The sequence below is a fragment of the Onychostoma macrolepis genome, chromosome 19 (genome assembly GCF_012432095.1).
Source record: "Onychostoma macrolepis isolate SWU-2019 chromosome 19, ASM1243209v1, whole genome shotgun sequence".
Classification (NCBI taxonomy): Eukaryota; Metazoa; Chordata; class Actinopteri; order Cypriniformes; family Cyprinidae; genus Onychostoma; species Onychostoma macrolepis.
The window spans coordinates 13,904,490-13,920,748 of record NC_081173.1 but is presented as its reverse complement, the minus strand read 5'-3'; the positions used below and the strand labels follow the sequence as shown (position 1 = coordinate 13,920,748).

Here is a 16,259-nt window from a genome sequence, read left to right as displayed (position 1 = left end):
GGCTTTAGGAGCAGATTTCTCTGCTACGGCCTGTGCTAACTGTAGCATACTGAAATGTTTTCAAAATGCAGTAAACAAAGGAAGAGGATGAAAAGCATTATAAGAATGAATATTTCATATGTTCATGAATTATTAATATTATTCCTCCAAAAATTTCATAAGTGAGCTCACAACAAGCTCTTCGCTTTAAATTAAATAATCGCTTTAAACAGATTGTTTTTTTCCCAGAGCTATAAACTTAAGGTTTAGTGGAGACAAAAAAAGAAAAAATGAAAATCCATGGGGGCATGATAGTTACCGCAATCAAAAGATAAACTTCTCTTATACCCAAATGCACTGAGGTATTAGGAAGGGTGAAACATGGATCCATCTTACTGCCTCGTATCAACATGTCATGAACCATCTGAAATATCTTGGCCATCAGTTTAGTGTGTTTTTTTTAGGCAGCATTTCATGTCTTTAACCTGCGCAGGGAAGAAAAAAAGATCAATTCATGCTGAAATTAACAACGAAATTACAATAATTAGTCATTTTAGCATGTGCATTCCTCTATGCAGCCATCTGCCTCTACATTGCTAGTATATAGGGCCTCCCTGTGGTGAAGAAAGAGAATACACAGATCTGTTTCTCATACACTTTTTTTTTTTTTTGGTCAATCTCCTAAAATTTTACTTAAGGTTAATGAAGTATATAGAATTACACATCAATTACATAATGCATATATAATTATTTTAAACGATGATTAGGGTTTTGCCACACAAAAAAAAAAAAAATAAAAATAAAAATATATATATATATATATATATATATATATTTAGGTGCAAATTACAAATAATCTTACAGTATGTCTTTTCATAAGGGTAAACTCTAAAATACAAGAAATACACGTGACCGAAGTTCAAAATAGGTCAGACTGGAATATGCATGTTCAAACACTGTAATTCTCCATGACGAAATTGGCCTTTGAAAGGCTCAGCACAGAAAATCTATTTTTGAATCCATCCATTCCCTTTCCTGCACTGAGTTCCTGTGGGAGGGCCACTATAAGGCATGGGAAAGTTTCCTTTCCCTCACTTGTTACTTTTTCTGATTAAACAACTGGGCTTCGACCACAAGGGCTTATAAAACTCTCAGCGGCAGAATCTCCTCACACAGATAATAGAAGATAAACATAAAACAGGGTTGACAGGTAAGAGCGTTCATATATGATAAACTGTGTTTTAGAGTTCAGTCTACTGATGAGAGTGAAGCTACGTAATATTTAATTGGGCTGCCATGATAAAATCAATTTCCCCAACAACCAAATTAGGTTATTTAATGTTCGACATATATCATTGTGAATTCAAAAAATGTGAAGTTCGAAATGTTCTTTATGAATATATGTGAACTTCTGAACTGCTGTATATAATACTTGTTATTGACTTTTTATTGAATATCATTGAAAACACTACTACTTTTTGTTATGGTTTTAGTTCTGATTGTAAAAGTGTGTGTGTGTGTGTGTGTGTGTGTGTGTGTGTGTGTGCGACGTGTGCGTGCGTTTTTGTGACAAATGAGGACATAAATTTGTATAATGACAAGGGTGCGACATAGGTATTACAAGGAGAAGGTGACTTTTCAGGACATTACCCCATGTCCCCACTTTTCAAAACGCATAAATCACACAGAATGGAGTGTATTGAAAATCTGAAATAGCACAAAGTTTCCTGTAAGGGGTAGGGTTAGGTGTAGGGTTGATGTAGGGCAATAGCACATACAGTTTGTACAGTATAAAAAACATTACGCCTATGGGATGTCCCCACTTTTCACAAAAACAAACGTGTGTGTGTGTGTGTATTCTTACTGTAGACTATATATGTGTTCACAATATTCAAGAAAGAATTTAAAAAAAAATAAAAGAAACAAACTTGAAATTTAAAAAAAAAAAAAAAAAAAAAGAGACATTTCTGAAAACTGTTTAGTGCTGCATGACAAAGATGAATACTAAATGCCTGTGAACTAAAGTTCCTGAGAATTCATATTTCTTTATTAGGTTATACAAGACATAACTGCTTCAGACAGTTCCTCTGGCTAAATCTATTTGAGATAACCCCTTTAGCCATGACAAAAAGTATTTCTTAGAACAATTTTAGAAGTTTAGAACAGACCTGCCTGGTGTTCATGTAAGCAAACACAAACAAACCAAGCCTCCAGCCAAAGAAATTAGAGCGTAAATAAACAAACAAATAAGAAAAGTTATCTAGCAGCATTGATGGGATGTTTACACAAATGTGAATCTTTTAAGAGGGAATGCTGCGGTCATGCGTCCCATGGACTTTCTGTGAAAAGAGATGGGCTTTCTCATTAGAAGTACACGCTTGATTACGCATTATTAAACTCTCTGTCCATCATGACTAACTCTCATTGCGCAGGGGCCAGGGTCGGTCATCCATGCTCTTTTCTCTCTAGCACTGTTAAAAGGGTCATTTAGCTTGATAACTGGTATTATAAATACCGATATGTATTTTAATGTAAATACAGATATCTAATAATTTAATTTTCTAATTATTATTATTACATTATTTACTGTGCTTTTTATTTATACGTTACAAATAAAATACTAAAAACTAAAACCAGATATGTGCACTACAAGTCAGTAGGCATCACAACATAATGAACAATAGATATTAATTTTGAGATTTACTAATGATTACATTTAAAAGCTATTACATTTTTATTGGTGTTTCTAAAGAATAACCTTCAGTTTTAGATGATGGCAAATGTAATCAAAATAGAGTAAATAAGCCTGCACAAATAATTATCCAATGTTTGACTGATACCGATATATAAAAAGAAACGAAAACACTAATATTGGATGATAACTAAATTATATATTGTGCATCCCAATATAGTATAATTTAATTTAATTTTTAATCTAATTCTGCAAGGGCTCATTAATTTAATCATACCTGACAGTAAGACATTTATAATGTTACAAAATATTGTATTTCTAATAAAATTATTTTGTAAACAAACAAACAAAATACAGTTTTCACAAAACTATTAAGCAACACAATGGTTTTCAACACTGGTAATAATAAGAAATGTTTTTTGAACAGCAAATCAGCACATTAGAATGATTTCTGAAGGATCATGTGAATATCCAGCTTTGCCATCACAGGAATAAACTGCATTTTGAAAAGGGACTTTTTTCAAAACATAAAACAATTTGACCTATGTATCTAATGACTGATTACAGCTCGATTTAAATTGCAACTAGGTTATACTAAATAACTAATGAGCAAATTTTAACATAAGCCACACTACTCCACAGCTTTTGGAATCACTTCAGTAAATTTTACAGCTGTTCATAAAACAGTCTCACCTCAACAAATGTACAAATTGCCCATGCAAAATGATAAAATGACTCAACAGAAAAAGTATGTTGCCAGATGCAACCTGCTTCAGTAATTGCAGGAGAAATGAAAAACAGAATCAGTATGTTCCCTATTAAATCCAGACAACCTGCATGATCAGAGCATTATTCTTTGAGGTGGTCTTAAGGGTGACTCATGCTCTCTACCTGGATAATTTAGAGAAAAATCAGTGTTTCAATATATGGTTCACTATCTCAAGCCTGTATTTCTGCCTGTGCAGAGGATGTCCAGAGCTGATTGGGGTTTTCTGGAGCACCTGCTAGAGGAAGGTCAGGAGTACTCGACTGGCGTGGGCCGCGTGTGGCTAACTGTGCTCTTCCTCTTCCGCATGCTTGTGCTTGGCACGGCGGTGGAATCTGCATGGGACGACGAACAGTCTGACTTCGTCTGCAACACCAAACAGCCTGGCTGTGAGTCCGTCTGCTATGATAAGGCCTTTCCCATCTCCCACTTCCGTTTCTTCGTTTTGCAAGTCATCTTCGTCTCAACACCGACCATTTTCTACTTTGGCTATGTGGCCCTGAGGGCTAGAAATGAAAAGAGTCTGGAGGAGAAGTCGGAGGAGGAGGGCAGAAGACAGAAACAGAGAAAAACCAACGAGTTTAAGTTGGAAGTAATAAAGGAGGAAGATGAAGAGAGCGAGGCGAAGGAAACAGAGAAGAAGCACAAAGCTCCAGGACCTCCAAAGCTCAAAGGGAAACTGATGTGTGCTTATGCGACTAGCATAGTGATAAAGGTTTTCATTGAGATTGGCTTCATTGTGGGTCTATGGATGCTTTATGGGTTTGTAATCGAGGCAAAGTATGAGTGCGAGAGGTTTCCCTGTCCTCACACGGTGGACTGTTTTGTCTCACGACCCACAGAAAAAACGATCTTCACCATATACACGCAGGTCATTGCTGCGGTCTCTGTTCTCCTCAACATTGTGGAGCTTCTCCATCTGCTTAAGCTAGCGATAACACATCGCCTAGAGAAGAGATATCAACGCGAGGAAGAGGTTAATAAACTTATTAGGGCGACTTCTTCTAGAACAACACCAGCCAAAGCTCAAATACCATCATTTGAGGAAAGAAACCATCTCTTTCTTCCTGTAGCACATGATGGCTACCCTGCATCAGGGTTGGACTGGGATAAAAGAGATCCTCCTTTAGCAGAGGACATGCTTCCTAGCTACTCAAACTGCATTAGCAATGTGAAACCTGCCATAACCAAAAACAATCTTCATAAAAAACACCACAAGACTGAAGACAAATCGAGACATTATGTGTGAGGTCCACTAAATGTGAACCATTTTGGAGAACTATGTGTAAATGACTGTTAGTGGTTTACTGTACATTCGAGAGCCATTTCCTTTGTTTAGATAGGCAGGGAAATGGGCTGTGCCTTGGGATGAACTGTCTTCTGTGATCTGTGACCAGATACGGGAGCCTCTCAAGTAGTGATTAGTTTTGAGAGGCTCGAGGTCAGGAAAAACTCAAACCACTGAGCCTAAGAGAAACAAGCACAATGTCTAAAAATGCCAAAGTGAAGGGTGGGTTTAAGTCTAGTGCTGAACTGAATGATTGATATTGGTACAGATAAGGTAGTGCATAATGTACAATATTTGAGTCCAAAATCAAAGTTAAACCATACCAACCGACTGTATATACAATATTTAAAATGTATTTATGAATTATTTTATATTTGATTTAATATTTATTTTCATTAAAAGATTTTCTTCCATTTTTTGACTTCTGAAAATGATTAGGTCTTTGTTAGATAGGTCAATGTATTCTGCATCCATGCCATGTCGTTATTACCATTCAAATTAAAAATAAGGTGGATAGACAAAACCGCAATACAAGTAATTCAAATGCCTTAAACTTTGTTTGTTTTTTGTTTATTTTCACATTATCCTTAATTTTTAAGATTGTAAGTCAATTATAGTAATTTGTAAACAGAAGCTTCACAAAATAACTGCATTTTTCAGCTGAAGCAGCTGCCATTTTGAGCGTTTGTATGACGTTCGGGTGGCACAAGTCGGCACTCTTAGAAAATTGCATATTTACAAGTTGTAATTACAAGTACTACAAGGACGTGAACAATTTTTAGGGCTGCACGATATATCGCATGCGATATTTAATGCGCATCTTGTCAGTAAAGCCGGTTCTGTAATCAGCGGTAATTTCCATCACGTGCGTGATTTCACATGGAGCTGCATTTACTACACAGAGCCGTTGTTCACTAACAAGCTGCGCAAATCCACGTTCATTATCAGCGCATTAAATATCGCATGCGACGTATCGTGCAGCCCTAATTTAAGTTGCAATTCAAACATGCCGTGAATGAACCTGTGGGCACATTTATTGGAAAAACGTGCATCTACATTTTTGCAAAGCTCCAAATACATAAGTATGTGTGTACACACAGCAACCAACGTAACCTACAAATGAAATGTTGCCAGATTCAGGTTCATCTGTTAGCTAAATGTGGTTTTAGCAACTCTCACTGGACATATCACATTCAAAATTTTATTTCGCAGAAATTTTGACACAGGCATGTTTAGGTTTTCCCAGTGAGCCTGGGTTATATAAAACTGCTATAGCATAATCACAAACTGTGCAACTACTAAAGCGATATACAAAGTCTAACTAAATTAAGTTCTTTGAAAAATAAGCAGGACTCTCAAACGCTGGGGGCGTGTCCGCTGTCGGCGCTGAAACCACGCCCACTCGAGGGAAAGCGGCCGTCTCTGTCAACTGTCAAAAACTGCTACAACCTGAATGGATGCTACTGATGCTACCTCTAGTAGCTTAATTGGATTTATACAGCCATACATGTTTGAGCGTGCAAGTTCGTTATTTAATTGTAGACACGCGGCAAGCACGCTCAACGCGCGTCAGCGCTGCAGTGAGTTGAAACCAAGAGACTTTGGTTGAAACCTTATTGTCCTCAAAGCGAGCGCGGCTCATGGTTGCTTGGCAACGGCAAACACCACAAGAGCGCAAGCTCCAGTGCTCTTTGAAAGAAGAAAAAGCGATACAGCTCGCGTTTCGAACGCTCCATGTTTTTAAATTGTATGTAGGCTATTCTGCCACATATTGATGTCTCTGGGCTAAGACCATTCACCCTAGAACCGTCCCTGCCTAGAATCTGTATATCTAACATCACAGACATTAAAAAAGACAAACTAAGAACTTGACCTCTCAACATAGTTATTATAGCGCTAGGGGCGGGGCCACGCTCGGTGGCTCCATTGCGTCATCGAGCCACTGTTTTAGCCCTGCCCAATAAATCCTGAACTGGTGAAAAACTGTTTAACGGTTTAACTCCACAATTCACTACTACATAGTTCAGAGTCTTTGTAATGTGTTCAGAAATACATTTCTAACATTTGTAATGCGTTTAGAAACTATTCTCAGAATTCTCTTTACACGGACTTTAATACTTATATGATCAAATAGGAACAAAAATTCATTGCCTCACACTGGTGTTATTTGTTGGTTGTTTTAAAACATTTTTTCAGAATAGATAGCCTTCCGATATCATCAGGGCCTTTACTTTCCTGTCTGGCAATGAGTACAGCACATTCCACAGCAGTCATTTTCAGCAATTTTGAGCCGTCCCAACAATGATAAGCACTTATCTGTAGCAGGAAAAATGGAGTGATGGGTAATTTACAAGGTGGGACAGTTTCTTACGGAAAGGGTAAAATCAAAACAATACAATGAGAATAAGAAAAAAAAAAACAGTGCTATCTTTTGCTGGCTAATGGAAATTTTGTTTTATTAGAGGGTGTTATCTGTGCTGTTGGGCTCCAGTCTATGAAAGATTAATGAGTCTTGTGCTTGTGGGGTTGCCAACCATAACCTGTAGTCTTTGCCCACTGCATAGTTCTCTCTATCGCAGCTGGCCTGCACGAACGGTTAGCCTGTCATCTCTTGCCAATACAAGGCTTTAGAGGTGCTACACAAGATGTGTGGGTCAGCAAACAGCTGGTGAGGACTGACCTCTTTAGTTCCCCTCAGCTGCCAAACAAAGAGAAAGACAGTGAACGAGAGACTGATTGGTAGACTCTCCATCTGATAGAGCCGTTTAGGTTGGAAAAAAGCCCTTGTTCTGCAGTGTTTCCTTTTGTTTTTCTTCAGCCTACCACCTACAAAAGCTGAATCGTGCCAGCTGTGCTTTAATATGCCCACACATGCATCAAATAGACCAGCAAAGTTGATTTAACCAGGCAAACCAGATGTCTGTCATTTTAGATACAAAAAAAAAAACTAAAGTCATGGATGTCTGCTCTCTTCAAGCTATTATGAGGTTACTTTGCTGAATACAGTCACGAAGGTCATTCTATTTGTGAAACCCAGCAGGGACACTGCCTGCCCGCATGCCCTTAGGTGATTTTCACAGAGTAGCACCAATGAAAATGAGCTGCCACTCTTGCGGGTCGCTTTCTGCATCCTGATATTGTTGTTCTAAATGCTGATGCATTTCCCTTTCCCTGAGTACCAGCCTCAGACAGGAAAAACAAACAGGTTTTAAAGGACTCTATGAACGGTACGTACCTTAGAAGCAGCAGTCTGTGTTGGGCTCGGAGGTGTGTGGGTGTTTTCTGGATGAGAGGTGGCTTCGAGTGGCCAGTCAACCTGCTTCCCATGGGGACTTAAGCCTGAGTGCCAAACTTCTTTCTGTAGGGGGTCTGAAGGCCGCAGTATCAGGCAAATATGCCAATGTATGCAGTGCAAAACGGTCACATGTACTTCCTGCCAGCTGAACTGATTAAAAACCATGTCTTCTAAGTGATAGCCATAACAAGAAGTCCAAAAATCCACAATGAGAAAACAGAGACCTAAAAAAACACACACACAAGAATGTCACTGAAAATCAAAGTGCTTGCACTTCTGTGGAAATGTTTTTCCAAGAAGTCACTTATGAAAACATGTTTATCTGATAACAAATACAGTAATATTAAGTCTAACCTGATTTAAAACTGTTTTACATATTAATAAAACTTAAAATGTCTTTACTGTCTCTTTTGATCAATTTAATGGACAAAATAAAAGTTCTAAAAATCGTACTAATCCCATACTTTTGAATAGTAGAGTCTTTAAAATAATGGTAAGATTAGACATGGTTAACATGGTTAGATTAAACATTGGTTAAAGGGAAATTCTGTCAGTATTTATTCATATTTATGTCATTCCAAACCTGTATGACATTGTTTCTTTGTGGAAGATATTATCTTTGTGTTACAGCATTTATGTTAAGTCACAACCATTAAAACTGAAGTGTGTCAGAACAACTCACAGTTAAGAACTCACAACCTGGAGGAAATAGGCTTGTATCTGCTTCCTGATTTTTCCATTGGTCTCTCCAGGCATTGGCTGTTCAGGCTTGTTCAGCCTTACAATAGACCAGCGGTGGGCATTGTTACATTGTTTTTGGTAAAATACCACCTGCAGTAGTTCCAGGACGTCATCAGCTCTTCAAACTGTGAATTACGTGCAAGTACAATACTAAATTAAAGTATTTTACAATGAAAGATGTTTCTATACAATAGGAATGGTGCTTACCTACATAACTGCCAATACAGCATGTTGCCAAGAGTTTTTTTTTTTTTTAATGGATTTTAGTGCATTGCTATATGGCTGCTAGGCTATTTTAAGCAGCCCACCACTAGTCTCTACGATATTCTGTACAGTATGGCTTGGGTCATTCAGTGCAAGTCTATGAGATTTTAATTTTTTACCCGCTACATCATCATATGAACAACTCATCTCACAGAAAACAGATGAGTCAGAGCACATGGCTTTTTAATCTAGATAAGGAGCTGATCAGATAGTACACAGTCATACAAGACAGAATTGAGTCATTATTAAAATAACATCCTGACTGTAAACCATGACACAGGTTTCGAGCTTAATCAATAATGAAACTGATGAAAATTAATGCCTAATGCTCAAAAATATCAGGGATTTGTGGCAGACCTTTAATATTACTTTTTTCCTTTCCATAATTGGCAATATTGTGACAAATTCCACCATAAATGTAAATATCAGTATTAACTATCAATATTTGAACTTCATGATTATTTCTTGCTAATAATAAACAGGAATCATAAAACAGGATTTTTTTATTATAAAAACAATAATACTAAAACTAATGAAAACAATGCCTAATGCTCAAAAATAATGTGGTAGGACACACCATTTTCACTTCTCACAGTATAATTATCTGGACAAATTACCTGGAATGGGGTATTGATAAGACCCTAGGGGGCCATATCGAAGGAAATGGAAGTCAGTTTCTGACTACCTAAAAAGGTTCAAGGGGGACAGAAGTAACTGGTTGTGGGAACTGAACAGTTGAACCCATGGGAAAGGGGAGAATTTTGAGCGCTCCTCCATTGTTTCTGTCGCTGATGGGAATCTACAGTGAATAATTATGCTGTAATTGTACAGAGAGGCTGTACACATCCTGACTGAAGGGCTGAGAGAGGCCGGCAGGCGTCGTTCCTTCTTCCTATCACTCAGGAACAATAGGGCTGTTTGTCCTCTGGGACATACTAGCACCTTTCCAGTACCAAACCCACAGTCTCCTACCTGGTTAGGCACAAACAATCCAGACAACACATCCTCTCTCACACAACTACTGGACATACGGGAATAGGAGTACCCATACAAAATACAGCCAGTCATATGACCTACATGTAGGCATGACATTCTCGTAAGGCTGAATTAAATAAATAAATAAATAACTTCAGACAGGATGTTTCAAACACAGTCTGAGCAATCACAATGATTGCTTTCATTGAGAAAAGAAAAACTAATCATTATTTTTGAACAGAATGACCCACTAAGGGGCCTCTGAAAACTTCCAACGGGGTCTTAAAATAATCTAAAATAAGACGAAACAACTAACTTCTTAAACTGTAAAAACCTGTATGATGTAGCCTAATTTTAAAGTGTGATTACTAGAACTGGAATAATAAAATCTTATAACTCTGTGGGCATTTTTGAATATAATAAATATTTTTGAATGTCGTGTGTAAAATAGTTGTAGTATTATGTCAAATGGCATAATGAAGTGTGGTGTGGTCACAACTGGTGCATGCACTTGGATAGATAGAAAGAAAGAAAGAAAGAAAGAAAGAAAGAAAGAAAGAGAACATGCATTTAGTTTTGTCAAGCTTTAAAATATTGGGAAGAAACTGAATAAAAATATTTTAAAAATCTTAAATCACAAAACAACAGGAAAATATCATGGAGCCTTTGAATATTGTTGTGGGGACTTGAAGTCAAAGTGACATTAAAAAGTATAACATTAGAAAGTGACAGACACATTTTCCCTGAAATCAGCAAAGACAATAACAGGCAGAATTAGTTAAATGTGGAGCAAAACTTACATTGCATTTACAGTGATGTAAATGTTTTAGGGCTGACTTCAAGCCATTCACTGAGTTCAGCTGAAATATGGCTTCAAATTAGAGGTGTGCAATATTGAAAAAAAAAAAAAAAAAAAGATATCTCAATATTTTTTCGATAACGATAATTAGACGATATTTTGCTGAGTGTGTTATTGTGCAATAAATGAAACCAGTATCAACAAAATTAATCTTTGCAGAAGTTGCATCTGAAGTGGCATTTAGATGTATTTACACACTGTTTAATGCAGCTCACAGGGACATTGCTTTAACCTTAATTTAAATGCATGATGTTTTTATATTTTAAACATAAAACATTGAATGCTGGTATTTGAAATTATTTTAAAGGTGCCATAGAATGAAAAACTGTCTTTACCTTGGCATAGTTAAATAATAACAGCTCTGTACATGGAAATGACATACAGTGAGCCTCAAACACCATAGTTTCCTCCTTCTTATGTAAATCTCGTGAATAAAAAAAGACCACTGAAAAACAAGCGAATCAAAACATAACACGGATCACTAATAGTTACGCTCCCAACATTTGCATAAACCCGCCCTTGTTCTAGGACAGCCGCCAGCCGAACCATCAGAAGTTCTGCAGGTATTGTAAATAAACAAGCACGGACAACAGCGAAAATGGCAGACCATGGAAATAAATGTTATGTTCCAGGCTGTGCTGGGGAAGTGAAGTGCAGGGATGGGTTGGTGTCTGTATTCAGAAAGGCAAGGAAAGCAAATAACGCGAGCCACTAAAGGGGCATGGTTAGCTCCTTGCTAGCTGTAGCCTGTTACATTGCAGTACATAAGATTTCACTTACCACATAAACAGAGTAAGGAGAGATGACTGAGGATGATGGCGAATGATTTACAGATCCTGAACACCACTGACAAGCATCTGATCTTGTGAAATGTCAGTTTGTACGATTGCGTATCTTGAAAGTGAGACTATAACACGATGACCGATTGTTCAAAAGCAGTTTCAATGCCTTGTGTATTAATAACGGCTCCCTGATGCCGAGCCCGCATTTTATATACAGTATAATTACCAGACGATATAACTGCAAGAGAAAGTATTTAAATATAGATTTTCCTCCCTGTGTTTCCTTCTTGCTGTGAGTTATTGAAATGAGCCGCACTGTGAAACAGCCGCTTCGCGTCATGACCGCATCACCACCTCGGGTGTGCATTATTTTTCTAATAATCCAACGGCCCGTCGTCAATTATTCCTTACATATTTTCTGCCCCCAAAGCATATCCTGAATTTTGTGATCATTCTTAATGCATTTTATTAGACTGAATCACGCAGTGAAAGAACACACTAAATGCGCATGCGCACAAGTCTAGACTTCATCACGTAATGCAAGCATTCACTCCGTAGGTGTTCTGTTTGGTTTTTGCAAAATACTCGATAATATCAAATTGCACATCGTTAAAACAACAATATATATATATATATATATATATATATATATCGCACACCCCTACTTCAAATATAACCTTTTATAGAAAACTGTTTTAGGCAAACAAGCCGCCGGTGCCTGGTATCAGCATTTATGCACTTTGCTGATATAAATCTAGATCAGCACTCATAAAGTTTCACTAGCTTGTTGGCAGCAATGAAGCGCAACTTATGTCGGAAAATGTTAGGGTTACTTCTATTAAGTACACTCTGGGGATTTGTGGTCTTGCTCTTCTGTTTTCCATTAGTCAAGCTGTGTGCTGAAAGAAAAAGAATGCACAGCAGAGAAAACAGACCATACATCTGTCCTTTGAAATCATAGAAGTCAATGTAAGGGCATTACTTATTTATTTATTTATTTAAATAACAGGGAGAAAACAATCTATAAATCTATAATTCCGCAATTACACAATTAACTTAAAATATTGACCATGCCAGTTTATATGGCTATTTCCATGGTGAGAGAATCGTAAATACATCAGATTTTAAATATATATTTTTACTAAAAACTCTAAAATGAAACTGTATTCAGTTTAACTGTTAACTGATTTTTTTAATTTATTTTTTTAAAGGGTTATGGCCTATTCGGTTACAGGCAGCTCATTCAAAAACATGCTGCATGACTAGTTTACTTTAATTCATAAATAAATAACTTATGAGTTGAAATATGAGTTGATTATACAGTTGTGGCCAAAATGATTAGAACACTTGTATTTTCACCAGCTAAAAATGGTTTTAAGTCAGTTATTCCTATCTTTTGCTGTATAGTGTGTCAGTAGAAAATATCAGTTTGCACTTCCAAACATTCATTTTGCCATTAAATGTAATAATCCAGTGAGATTTTTGTTTGCACAAGGAGTCTGACAACAGAGATCTGATCTCATCATCATTTTTCAGCTGGTGAAAATACTACTGTTCTAATAATTTTGGCCACCACTGTATAACCAGCTCATAAAAGTTATTTATTTACATATATCCAGCTCATGAAAGTTAATTATGAAATTCAATGTAAAAATTTTGTATATATGTATATATATATATATATATATATATATATATACACACACACACACTATCAGTCAAAAGTTTTTGAACATTAAGATTTTTAATGCTTTTTAAAGAATTCTCTTCTGCTCACCAAGCCTGCATTAGTTTTTTTTTTTCCAAAATAAAAACAGTAATATTGTGAAATAATATTTACAGTTCATTTTTACTATTTAAAATAATTGCTTTCTATTTGAATATATTTAAAAATGTAATTTATTCCTGTGATTAAAGCAAAATTTTCAGCATCATTACTCCAGTCTTCAGTGTCTCTTGATCCTTCAGAAATCATTCTAATATGCTGATTTGCTGTTCAAGAAACACTATTATTATTTAAAATAGTGCACATTTTTTTCAGGATTCTCTGATGAACAGAAAGATCCAAAGATCAGCATTTATCCGAAATAAAAAAGCTTTTGTAAAATTATATACACTATACCATTCAAAAGCTCGGAGTCAGTATAATAATAAATTAATACTTTTATTTAGCAAGAATGCATTAAATTGATCCAAAGTTACGATAAATACATTTATACAATGTTACAAAGGATTTCTATTTCAGATGAATGCTGTTGATCTGAACTTTCTATTCATCAAAGAAACCTGAAAAAAATTATACTCAGCTGTTTTCAACATAATAACAATAAATGTTTTTGAGTAGCAAATCAGAATATTAGAATGATTTCTGAAGGATCATGTGACTGGAGTAACGATGCTAAAAATTCAGCTTTGAAATCACAGGAATATATTACATTTTGAAATCTATTAAAATATAAAGCATTTATTTTAAATAGTAAAAATGAACTGTAAATATTATTTCACAATATTACTGTTTTTATTTTGGAAAAAAAAAACTAATGCAGGCTTGGTGAGCAGAAGAGAATTCTTTAAAAAGCATTAAAAATCTTAATGTTCAAAAACTTTTGACTGAGTGTTTTTGCTGTATTTTGGATCAAAAAAAAAAAAAAAAAGAGTTCTGACTGGTAGTATATATATAGACTGAACAGCATGATCAGTGTGGACCAATTGATGAAAAAAAATTGTTTAAAAAGAGGAGTTATATGGTTCTACGGTTATAGGCTTCTAAATCTATTGACACCCAGCCCTATTTATGTGTTCTTTATGATTTTTGTGCAATGTGCAAAATTCACACAAGTTGGAAAGAACATCTGACGAACACAGTGCCAAAATTAAAGTGTGTCTTTACATTTATTACATGAACACAAGGCAGCCTCCTACACACTTCAGCACAAAAGTTAGCAGTGCAATTATCATTGACATTTTAGCCATAACAATGCTTAGGAAAGCACTACATGGGTAATGATCTCTGCAACACAACGAGTTCACTTTACTGTACATGTAAAAGGACTCAAAACCACAGATAATTTGTTTGAAATACAAGCTAAACCTTCTGCTCCAAATATTCAAAGCGTGTGCAGAGTTCTTACATGAACCAAAAAGGACACCGAGGCAAAACTTGGCTTTCATTCCTCACTATTCACTGCGATCATTATTACTAATTAGCAAAGGACCACAGTGACACAGTGAGCTTGTATGAATTTCTAAGTGTTCTGAATCACTTCAGCCTCTCAAAGTTCAAACATTTTCTAGTCCCACTCAAGTGTTGCCTTGCATAGATGCACTTTTATTCATGTAGTCACAAAACTTAACAAAGGTGGTCTTTCTTTGAGCTTCAGTCTCATGAGCATATGACAGGGAGCACGAATGGAAAACTTATTAAAGCTTTCCAAGTTAGGACTTGTGCGATATAGTCATGTGTCTGCATGCCTAAGGGCAGAAGATGAATATTAAGAAGACTCAAAGAATGAAAGTTCTCTCAGCAGCCAAGTTCCATCAGCTGGCCTGGTAAATATTACAGCATGACTCCATGTAATTAGGGTGGCAGAACAAAGTGACAGGAATGGACATGAAATCCCACAAAAAAAAAAGTTTTCCGATCAAGTTCCCGTCCCTGGGGCTGTTGAGTGCACATCATTATATGGTAATCTTGCAGGACTTCATGCCATTTAATAAAACTTAGCTCTTCTCCGGTCGGTTTCTTTCCAGCACTGCTCTTGGTGTGAATTCCAGTTTGTCCTTGAGGCTGAGGACCTGTGTGCTGTCCTGACCGGTCAGTTCCTCTAATTTCCTATCCTCCCGTAGCTCTGCAATGCCCCTCTCTTCTCCCGGGGTGTTAGGAGTTCCCCGGATAAACCACTCAAGGTGGTATCCAACAGCTCCCACCACAAAGGCCACTGGGAAGGTCACATAGGGCGCATAAGCGCGCATGGCAGTCCAGATCACTGGCCACATGGCTGCATAAACCTGAAAAAGCCAGTCCAAGTTCTAGAAGGTTATTTACCTTTGGCAAGCTGACAATGTAGCCTTACTTTCATTATTACCAGCCACAAATTCAAGGATGACATATAGACACATACTTTCAAGAAGCCAACGATACAATCTGTGTTAAAATATTATTTTTATATGGCAGAAGAAATGAGAGTGCCATTATGTTAACGTTTTTATGAAGCATAACTTGAGCATTAAAGAAGAATGTGACTGTTACAAGGGTACCGGTGTCAATGCTTGAGGTGTTGAATGGCGCAATAAAAATACATTAATACAACACATTTTTGTTTATAATTCTTCCTGAAAGCATAATAAGAGATCCGCTGACAACTTAGTGCGTAACATTTCATAAATTCATTAAATCATTCGCGCGTGCGTTTATAAAATCTCATGACTGTACGTACCTCTATCTCCAGGACATTCAACTTCCTGCCTTCTTGCGTCACTGTAAGCAGCAATCTGATTGGCTGTTTTTGTACGTCAGAATGACGTTTTCAAGTCTCATTTGTTCAGGGGGGAAAAAAAGTTCTGTACAGGATATCCTGTGGAAGCAATCCTGACCCCTAGTGACCAATGTTGAAACATA

General features: G+C 36.6%; 3 protein-coding genes across 4 annotated transcripts in view; 1 reads left to right on the top strand and 2 right to left on the bottom strand.

The window, feature by feature from the left end:
- Nucleotides 1-12,348, bottom strand: part of dlgap3 (discs, large (Drosophila) homolog-associated protein 3) — a 200,952-nt gene extending 188,604 nt beyond the window's left edge. Inside the window, exons 1-2 of one of the 2 annotated variants that reach the window (XM_058754477.1) lie at nucleotides 8,703-12,348; nucleotides 7,961-8,244 (exon numbers count right to left, since the gene is read on the bottom strand). The gene's annotated coding sequence lies outside the window, so the exon portion shown is untranslated. Of the gene's footprint in view, nucleotides 1-7,960 lie in introns of both variants that reach the window. The other variant, XM_058754475.1, reaches the window with a different exon arrangement.
- Nucleotides 1,055-5,138, top strand: gja4 (gap junction protein alpha 4). The gene is made up of 2 exons (XM_058754482.1): nucleotides 1,055-1,189; nucleotides 3,637-5,138. The coding sequence occupies exon 2, from the start codon at nucleotides 3,640-3,642 to the stop codon at nucleotides 4,684-4,686; it is 1,047 nt and encodes a 348-aa protein (XP_058610465.1). The 5' UTR covers nucleotides 1,055-1,189; nucleotides 3,637-3,639; the 3' UTR covers nucleotides 4,687-5,138.
- A 2,161-nt stretch (nucleotides 12,349-14,509) lies between the features above and the next one.
- Nucleotides 14,510-16,226, bottom strand: smim12 (small integral membrane protein 12). The gene is made up of 2 exons (XM_058754487.1): nucleotides 16,078-16,226; nucleotides 14,510-15,649 (listed from the first exon to the last, which is right to left on the bottom strand). The coding sequence occupies exon 2, from the start codon at nucleotides 15,635-15,637 to the stop codon at nucleotides 15,362-15,364; it is 276 nt and encodes a 91-aa protein (XP_058610470.1). The 5' UTR covers nucleotides 15,638-15,649; nucleotides 16,078-16,226; the 3' UTR covers nucleotides 14,510-15,361.
- Nucleotides 16,227-16,259: the final 33 nt, after the last annotated feature.